The 10,339-nt window shown below is 38.8% G+C and overlaps 2 protein-coding genes across 2 annotated transcripts; one reads left to right on the top strand and one right to left on the bottom strand.

Annotated features, from left to right (window-relative positions):
- Nucleotides 1–3,346: 3,346 nt before the first annotated feature.
- LOC137744943 (probable E3 ubiquitin-protein ligase LOG2) lies at nt 3,347–6,177 on the top strand. Its single transcript, XM_068484763.1, has 3 exons — nt 3,347–4,011; nt 5,115–5,610; nt 5,997–6,177. The coding sequence occupies exons 1-3, from the start codon at nt 3,509–3,511 to the stop codon at nt 6,111–6,113; spliced, it is 1,116 nt and encodes a 371-aa protein (XP_068340864.1). The 5' UTR covers nt 3,347–3,508; the 3' UTR covers nt 6,114–6,177.
- A 1,688-nt stretch (nt 6,178–7,865) lies between these two features.
- Nucleotides 7,866–10,022, bottom strand: LOC137744940 (uncharacterized). The gene has a single exon (XM_068484761.1). It carries the CDS (start codon nt 9,549–9,551, stop codon nt 8,076–8,078), a length of 1,476 nt encoding a protein of 491 aa, XP_068340862.1. The 5' UTR covers nt 9,552–10,022; the 3' UTR covers nt 7,866–8,075.
- Nucleotides 10,023–10,339: the final 317 nt, after the last annotated feature.

The raw sequence follows: 10,339 nt of genomic DNA, 5'->3' as shown, positions 1-10,339 counted from the left end.
AAATAAAGTACGCCTCTTAAAGCATCTCCAAAGGTGACACCAAAAGGTATAAATCAACATTAAGGGGCAAAATTGACAGCAACAACGTTTTCCAACCGAAACACCAATTTTGATGTGGTATGACATCGATTGATAGCCATCACCTTTACTACCAAAGCTGACATTAACTTCAAATTGTTTTCAATTGATTATTAGATGCTTTTGATTTGACAAATCGGGTAGAGATCAAATCTTTTAAAATTATGAAAATGTTATATAGGTTGTCAAATTTATTTTTAAAATTTAGACATATGCTCTTAAACACCAATTGATATGCAAGACTAATGGTTATTTAAGTAAATGACACGATAATTTTTTTTTTTTTTTGTAATGCCACTTCAAACAACTGCAATTTTGCTGGTTTTTTCTTTTTGTTTTTTTTTTTTTTTGGGATAAAGAATTGGTGCATAGTACCCAATTTAATGGTTAAATGCTTCTTCTTGACTCTAAGTTTATGACTTTCAAGATGGCGATGGAGATTTGTTTGACTCTGAGTCTGCAGACGGTAGGGTTACTTAAAGATGGTAAAAAGAGGGTGAAGGAAGAGCTTAATGGATGGACATTCTTCTGGACAATGATGTTCTGCTAAAAACTTCAGCCTCTCTCTCTCTCTCTGTGTCTACCACTACATATATTCTTGATTAATTGTAACTTGCAAAGATCGATTTTAATATGATCGCTGTGAGATTAAAACTTCAACTTGGTAGGCTGACAATGATATCGATTTGGACTGAACTTTATTTAATTAGTGTTGAAATATGTTAATAAATTATTAAACTTGAACGGATGACAGCAAAAGAATATCACACAAAGATTATGTATGCATATACAACTGGATCATGTATGTATGAGTCACACTAATATTGGGAACACACTAGGACTGCCTAGTTGCTTGTAAAGTGGGAATTACACTTCATTTGCCCAAAAAAGACCTCAAATTCTACTAATTTACTACAATATGCTTCATGTGTGGAGGTTTTCTTTTCTTCTCTTACACAAAGAAAGCATGATGATAATGAAATATCTGTAATTTTTCATTTGCTATCTTTAGTAATCTCTGAGTTTTAATATAGTTCACGACCACGTGGTATTATGAAGTCATTTTAAGCACGCTTTAAGTTATTCAGGTTAATAAGGACTATGAGTGGATAGCAAACAAACACACGTCTGGAATATAGATTGGAGTCATCCACATAGACATAAACAATTATTCCTCGTTTGCTTTAGCAATAAATTATTATTACATGGGTTTTAAACAATTTCAACGATAAAAAAACAAACACGATAATCGAAAATTTTTAATATGCTATGAAATTTTTATTTGATGCTAAATATTCTTAGTCAAAGATATGTTGGTAAAGATTTCACGGTAAAAAACTCCAACGTATAAGAATGACAGTAACATAGTAGAATTTTTACAATATTACCACTTGAGTTTCCCTTTTTAATTTCTGTTTCATTTTCCTTTGGCTACTTGCCCTAGCCTCATTGTCCAAGAGATCCTTACCTCATTGTTCTCTCTTTTTATTGAGGTTTGCGGAACGATTGGGTCAGGAGATTACCCCCATAGTTTGCATGACACGACAATGTGTGAGGCTCTCTCGCTTCTTACTTCATCATATTCTTCATCCTCTTGCTCTTCCATTTCGAACAACTCATTTTCTTCCTCCTTGAGATCGAACAATTATTTCTCTTGCTCACTGATTTCTAACAATATCCTTGAAGAAGACATTGTAAGAACTCAAGATTTATAAACTATGAAGAATGATTATTGGACATTTTGATTTTGGTAAGTGACTTTAAGATGGATGTAGGGTTTATACAGAGAAAAAAAAAAGGGATGAGGTTGTAGATATTGTCACGTGGCATGCCGTAATTGGTTAAATGTTTTATTGAAATTTATCCACAATGATTCTAAACAGATAGTGACATGTGACGCGACAGGATTAGATAAAAATCTTATCGGAAATCTATCCCCAAAATTCTTATAAAATCAAAACACATGACGTTATGGAATTGGTTAAAAATCTACTCGAAAATCTATTCACAAAAATTGTATCCGAATGGCGTGACATAATTGGTTAAAAATTCTATTTGAAATTAAATATAAAATTAACTGTTATTATTAAAAAAAAAAAAAATTTTAGTACCAATAGGCTGAGCAATTCAGTTTAGAAGTAGATATTCATTTGAACAATTAATGTTCACTAAAACAGTAATCACCTTCGCTTAATAGCCTGAGCAATTTGCTTGAGGTGGAGTTGGTCTTAGTAAGGCTTATCTCCAATGCTAACAGAATGACATCATCATTCACAGCTTCCTATAAACAGCAACTTGGCAACCAAAATAAGGCATATGATCAAGCCCCAAGCCAACTTTATTATCCATTGAGATTTCTTCGTTAAGATTTGAACTCAAACATCGACAACTTAATGATTGAGCCACGCAAGGCTAAACGTATGACATCTCAATCAAATTAAGATTGAATGACATTAGATCAAATGGTGACGACATTAGCATAAGCAGTAGCATAGTGGATTGTTAGGAGGCTGAAAGGACATCCATTTGATGGGCATGAATCCATGATCATATCCTTTTTCTTGGTCTAATTCGTGCGAATAATACAATCCAATAATGTCGATCATTAGAAACAAAAACAAATTAAAAAAAAGGCAAAAGGTGTCAGCTTTAGCTGTTGAGCATAAGCACTTCTTTCTGTCTCAATTTTCATCATGTCATGGGGTATACGGAATATGGATGGTGCCTTTGGTTTGGGTGGTTCTTTACGCAATCCCATTACCCACCCACTCATCCCAACCCAACCATTCCAAATACCAATAACAAAGCGAATCAAGATTCCTCTCCCTTTTTCCCATCAAATTTTCGATGCAGCTCAAGAGGTCCTATATTATTTCTTTTAAATTATAATATCTCAAATTAGTAAATGAAAAATACTAAAGAAATTAAAATTTTTTTATTACTTTATAGTTTAACGTTAATTTATATTTCAATGTAATAAAACATTTTGTAAAAATTTGAGCGACAAAAAATGCCACTTTTAACATGTTATTACTACTTCACTCAAATTTGTTATTTTATCTAAGAAGATTTTGTATCAATATTTTTGTACGTCTATTTTATATTACATGACTTGTATTCTCGAAACTATTTTTCTCCTTTTTTTCTTTTATTTATTTATTTTATATTATTATTATTTCTTGTTACAGTCTTTTCCTATATTATTTTTTATTAATTAATTAAAATAAGTATTTTATTATTTTATAACTGCTATGTTACCATCCAAAGTTCCCTTTCACTTCACAACGCACAGAAGAACCCAAAACCAGGAGAATACAATATCAAAGTTCCAATCTTTCACATCTTCTCAACCTGTCTGACGACAGCTCTTGATTTTCCAGCCCCAATCTGTTTGTTTCCCAAGAAAATTCCCAAGAAAATTTAACCCAACATGGGAAACAGCGGGAGCAGAAACAACGGCGGCCGCCGGAGACACAGCTCCCGCCAAAACCACCCTGCTCCGCCTCCTCCGGCCCCACCTCAGCCCGAAATCTCTCAAAACCGCTACGTATTCGCAGCGGCGACTCCGTACCCGTCTCAGTACCCCAACCCCAACCCGCCCCAGTACCCGAACCCGAACCCGAACCCGAACCCGCCCCAGTACTACCAGTACCCGGGTTACTACCCGCCGCCGCCCATGCCGGTGCCTCTGCCCGCTCCGTACGATCACCACCACCGCGTTCCCCATCCCCACGTGGACACGGTGCATCCGAATTGGGCCGGCGGGCGGTACCGGGTAATGCAGGCTCCAACGCCATACGTGGAGCACCAGAAGGCGGTTACTATAAGGAACGATGTGAATCTGAAGAAGGAGACTCTGAAGGTCGAGCCCGATGAGGAAAACCCTGGAAGCTTCCTCGTGTCTTTTATTTTCGATGCCACGGTTGCAGGGAGGTAAAATTCAAGCTTGAAGCTTTTGTGTTGAACTTGAAGTCTAACTTTTTTACTAACTTCTGATTTGTTACTGTATTAAGTGCCTAATTGTGATCATTATTTGCTTTTATGTGGGATTAGCTTAAATGGAATTGGAGTGTTTGAAAAAGAAAGCGTTTTGTGCTAAATTGGTAATCAATTAGACAGTGGATTGTTAGATACCGAAAGATTGAGAAACAATTTACGGCAGTCGAAGTTTTATTGAAAAGTATTTTGAGGTACTTGCCATTCTGAAGTGATTGCCGTTGTAGTTGATCCGGTTATAATGATGACGGGTAATGGCGTCGAAGGATGGAATTGTGGGACTGCAATAGGTTAACATGATCGATTGATGAACTATGGTTTATGATTGATAACTTTGTTTTATTTTTTTTCATGGATAATTGTTAAATCCGAGAAACTTGAGCCATTAGGATGTTACCAACTGTTTGTTCTAAAATATGATTTCGTTGACATTGTGTGTGGTATGTACCGTTTGATACAAAATCATTCTTGTGGTACAAGGATTTTCTTACTGCTAGAGAGGATTCTAATGGATGAAAGTAGAAGCTGCCGGGGAACCTCACAAAAGTGAAAGGGCAGAAGTTTCTAGACGATAAGAGCATAGATGGTGAAAGCAATCTGTTTGATTTTTTTCACCTTAAATTATTGTTTAGCTGCAAGGATTTACTCAACTTTTTTTTCTAACTAGTGAACATTGATCAACGAAGAGGTGTATCCCAAAAATGATAATTTAGGAAATATAAGATGAGGACCGTAGGCTCTCTTTGCAATCAGTATATTTATTTGTTCATTCAGATTGGTATAGCCTTTTGGTAGTTCAATTCTGCGGTATAAAGTCATTCCCTCAGCTGCGACGCAATCGGATTGATCTTTTTTGCATTATATATCATACGCAAACACCATGCTGTGATGGCATTTTTCATGTAGAATTGTAGTAGTTGTATCTTTTTCTTGGCCAAGGTATAAACAATTCATATAATTTACATGAATAACTTGGATGGCATGGTTGTATATGATCATCAGATTATTTTTAAATTTTAATTTATGGCTTTGTGAAACAGCATCACCATTATCTTCTTTGCAAAAGAAGGCGAGGATTGTAACCTGACACCAATGAAGTTTAACCTTCATCCACCTGTGACGGTACATTTTGAACAAGGTCTGGGCCAGAAGTTCAGGCAGCCTTCGGGAACCGGAATTAACTTCTCAATGTTTGAGGATGCTGAGTTACTGAAAGTAGCTGACTTGGATATCTATCCTATAGCTGTGAAGGCCGAGGCATCCCCTCCTGCCCATGATGGATCAGAGGGAAGCCCCGCGTCTGTAACAACAAACTCCCAGATAACTCAGGCTATATTTGAGAGGGAGAAAGGTGAATTCCAAGTTAGGGTTGTCAAACAGATTCTTTGGGTGAATGGGATGAGGTATGAACTACAGGAGATATATGGCATTGGTAATTCAGTTGAAGGTGAAGTGGACGGGAATGACCCCGGAAAAGAATGTGTAATTTGCCTGTCTGAACCACGCGACACAACTGTTCTTCCATGCAGACACATGGTAATTATACATTGCACTTTTTCTTTTCAAAGTTTGTCATAGTTGCTAGTGGAGAAAGCTGATCTTAATCTTTAGAGAAGTTTGTGATTGGTGAGAGCTAGTTTGTTGCCAAAAGAAAGATTGTAACTGATAGCAGATTTAGCATTCACATCACTGGGCTTAAATTTCGTAATTGACAAAAGGAAAAAGCGAGTTTTTTAAAGAGAAGTGCTTTATTTGGGTTCAAAATTCCTTTTGACTCGTTTGTAGATTCTATAGGATTACATTAACTTGTGTCCATCTAGTTATCATATTTGCATACTAATGTGCTTGAATCAAGCAGAGTGTAATTTATGTTGGATTTTCGTTGTGACTGACTTTTGGTTGGATTTCTTTTCTACCTGCAGTGCATGTGCAGTGGGTGTGCCAAGGTCTTGAGATTCCAAACAAACCGATGCCCAATTTGCCGGCAACCAGTTGAGAGGCTTTTGGAGATAAAGGTCAACAATGGCCCTGAGGAATGAGAGGATGTGTTCTGCCACTAGCATTCTGTAAGTTAATGGCACCCCACCCCACCCCACCCCGCCCGGCCCTCTTTCTCGACTTTCCTTCTGCACTTGCTTTTCCGTCCCTCACTTCGGTTTTCAATGAATTGAAGAGGCAGATTATATGCTGTACGATGTGCAACATGATGTGTTGCACCAGTGGTATGTAACGATGCTCTTTACACGCATGCCGAGTGTTCAGTGGCAATTCTTGACCATACATGTTCTGCATTTGAATTGGTTGTACCGTTGTAGGTCAATCTACAGTTTGCTTCTACCTGTTGTAATTATTTGTTTCAAGAAAGAATAATGTAGAGGTAATCAGGTATTTTTCCATGAACGTTCCAGTTCCGATGAATTTTAGGTATTTGGGCAGAGAGATTAAAGTATGTACATACTAGTTCCTCTGGTGTTTTTCTTTTTTTTTTTTTTTTGTCTGCTCAGATTTTTAGTTTTCACAGAAGGGATTAAAAGGATGGGATCGAGGGACTTGGTCTCTTGTGCGTTCCTTGTAGAAGAGTATTGGAGCAATGTTTCCTGAACTAAAATTCATGCACATTGTACCCTATACTTGTCACTACGTGGGGCAAAACCCATTTGTGTAATATTGTGACAGAAAACGATTAGTGGATTGTGATGCGTTCGTGGACCAATATTCACAAATATTTAGTTCATAGACTAAAGTCTAGAGAGACCAATGCCTATTTTCTCTTCTTGAGCTATGGATAGTGTGACAAACGATATTATCTATATTAAGGGGAGAGAGGGTGAGTTTAGCCTTACAATGAGCTAGCAATAATGTGGTTCAAATTCGTCTTTGACACGAGTCAAATTTAAGACCTCGTACTTAAATTGACTTGTTTGTGACAAGTGAAAAAATAGTTGAAACACCATGGATGGTTGGATGTTTATTCATTTAGAGAAAGCTTCAATAAAGTTTAGCAGTTGACCACCTTTGTGGAGCAGAGGCTAAATAATTGCAAGTAATAAAACAATGTAGTGCGGTAGATCCCCCATCACTTTCATTATTTTATTCAATCACAAAACATGGTACTTCTCTTTCTTTAAACCAAGGGCGTCGACCTTTTCTCAAGGTAGCCTCAAAGTGTGCATCTCAACTTGTCTGTGATTGGCTTCCAAAAGCTTTCAAGCTTGAATCATTCGGTTGTCTGTATCCGACCTCTTTTTTATGACATGCAGAGTACTCGCTTAAATACTGGGCACTTTAAAATATTTCTCATCCAGTAAGTGTGAGATGAAAATAAACATATAGGTGCCGTTTGGTTCGCGGCAAAATGAACTTAGAGAATGAGAAATCATTTCCTTTCCCATCATATAAATGTTCCATACCTTTCTCATGCAAAAGAGAAGGAAGCCCATCCTGAATAGATATAACACGGATATTTAACATACTATAGTTTAAAATATAAACTCGTCATTCATGAAAACTCGAACGGAATAATAACATCACCTGGCGGTGTAATAGACAAAAACTTCTCATGCCAAACGGGACTCGTACCCACGCAGGGAACCTCCATCAAACCTCTAATGTGAGGAAACAATGAACTCTTTATTCATTCGTGGGGTTAAAAGGATGCTGCACAAGAAATGAACGTGTAAAGCAGGGTCATCAATCTTCCGCAATCAAATTTAAAAAGATTAAGGTCCCATGGACCACTCTAATAAGCTTAATTAACGAGAGTCGACGAAAAGGAACTGAAAGCAAACAGATAAACACAAATCAAACATAACATTAATAAGTTACTAAGCCGGAAAGCTCAGGTGTCCAACCAGCCATAAAGCAACAACTTAGATGTTTATCATCTTCCGACATAACATAAACACACCACACAAGATAATTATGGTTGTTTTATTTAGCCTAAGTGCCCAACCATAAAAGCAACATCATAGAAACCAGATGATCAAGATATCATATCGTGATCAACCGACAGATAGGAGAACGTCACCGGGGTTGCCGTCCCCCCACCACTGATGGACAAACACTCCACTGCTACGCAGGCTTCCAAAGATGTCCATGCAGTCCACCGGCATTTCACCTCCAGCTTCTACTTGGCCTGAGCAGTGAAGAAACAGCTCGTCCACAAAGCATATGGCTCCACTTTCAAACAGTTCCGTGAGGAACTTCAGTTCTACATTGCCTGCATTCATCTTGAGCACCACGAAATCTGCAAACCCCACAGTTTCTTTGAACCAAACGAGGAAATCAAACCCTTCATCTCCGACATATGGATCTGTGATCCCATCATTTGGAACATAGACTTGCGGATTGATTCCGGCCAGCCCTGGATGATAAACAAAGGTGATTCCGGGCTTTTTGACGTAGGATAACAGAACAGAAGTGTTATGGTCAACAAAATAAACATTGAAATCTTTGCGTTCGATGGGATAAGAAGGCAGGAACCAATTTGTAACATTTGCGTTCAGATGCGCTGCTGCCCCAATATCAATATAGACCAACCGCCTCTTTGAGGAAACATCAACAAAATTAGGTAAGTATGCAAACCTCTTTCCATACTCCACTGGTTTTTCCTTCACCAGAGGCTCCATTTTCCCAATGAAAGGTCGATTGTTTGTGAGCGATGGGCAGTCAGCTGGAAGGTGATACTGCTTAAAGAGCCCGGCATTGTCATAATTTTTCTTGAACACAACCAGTGTGAAGTTATTGACGTAATTAACGTGCACAACACTGGAACTTTTCAGCAGTGAGGAAATTGGGGTAGCAGACCTAATCAAGCTATTCGGGGAGGAAACACTGCTACCCACAAGCATAGCCCCAATTCCACCGGGCCTAAGAACACGCTCGATCTCAAGCACAAGAAGCGCAGGGACAGAAACCTTATCGAGATCCCTGGAAAGCACAAAATCAAAGGACTTGTCCTCATAGTCAATTTCATACACAAACTGTTTGTGCTTGAGCGAGAAGAACCGGTGTTTGTAAACACCACGAGCATCGGGAAATCCCAAATCTTGCAATGCCAGCCCGGCCGAGGCAGACCCTTCTCCGACACAGAGAGCTCTTGTACCGTATTTCAATAGCTTCTGACCCATGAGCTCTCTGACCACACTGACGGTCAAATTCACATCCCGCTTGCACTGCTCCGAACCATTAGATCTCCAGAAGGGCACGAAGAACGGACTCTGGAAATTAAACTTCCCCGCGGTCACTTCGATAGGGGCGACGTGGCCCAATTCGGCGGCGCAGTCGCCGGGGTTCACAAAAGTGAACATTGTCATGTAGGTCCCGGACAAAATGTGGATCAACGGTATGATCGACATAGCCGCGGCGATAAAGAATGCCCGGAAAAACACACGCCGGACCAAAGGCCCATGAAGGATCTGCATTCTCACGCCCTTCAAATCCATGATTCTCTTCGTGATGACTCGGGCCCGAATCATATCGCGTTCAAGCAATTGGGTTTTCTCGTTTCCGATCAAATACGAGTTGTTTTATAAAAAATATATAAAAAAAAAGTTGCGAACTTTGCAAAATCAATTACAGATTTCGAGAGAGGGAAAAAGCCAAAGCGAGAAAGAGAGAGTAGATTAGCGACTGCAAAACCTAGAGGAGGTGTGATTCCCACCCACGAGGAGTACTATCGATTTTTTGATTACTAGCAACACCCTCTTCCAAATTCTCGCCGGCTTCGCTTCGAACCAGACGACCCGATCCATATTTACCCTCCGATTGCGAATCTACATTACATGGCGCACGGGAGCATCACCAATCTTGATTCGTTCCGGGTGGATCCGCTGAACACAAACCCTAACTTGGAAATTGGGGATTAGCGATTTTCAGAGCTTTTTCTGAGCGAAGTGATGCAGAAGACGGTGGGTGTGTACTGCAGATCTGGTTTTAGTAATAATATAAAACACTCCTAGGCTCCCACTGCTAGTATCTGTGGGCTATGATTTGATAAGGCCACCGACGAGGTAGTAAACACGTGTCGACACCAGAAGCTTCTCAGCTTGAAATCAGTTTTACCGCGAGCCCAATTGGATAAAGGAGAAATTTTTACAGAAATACAGATGGTACAATACGTGTTTTTATGTAAATGATAGGAAATTTTATGTTTTAAATTATTAAAATTTTAATACACATATCTCATCATTTATACAATAACACGTAATTTACCATCCCGTATGTCAATCACATTAAAAAATCTCTCATGTATAAAGCGCCAATG

This window comes from Pyrus communis, chromosome 9 (genome assembly GCF_963583255.1).
Source record: "Pyrus communis chromosome 9, drPyrComm1.1, whole genome shotgun sequence".
NCBI classification, from domain to species: Eukaryota; Viridiplantae; Streptophyta; class Magnoliopsida; order Rosales; family Rosaceae; genus Pyrus; species Pyrus communis.
This window is presented reverse-complemented; position numbering and strand designations above follow the sequence as displayed.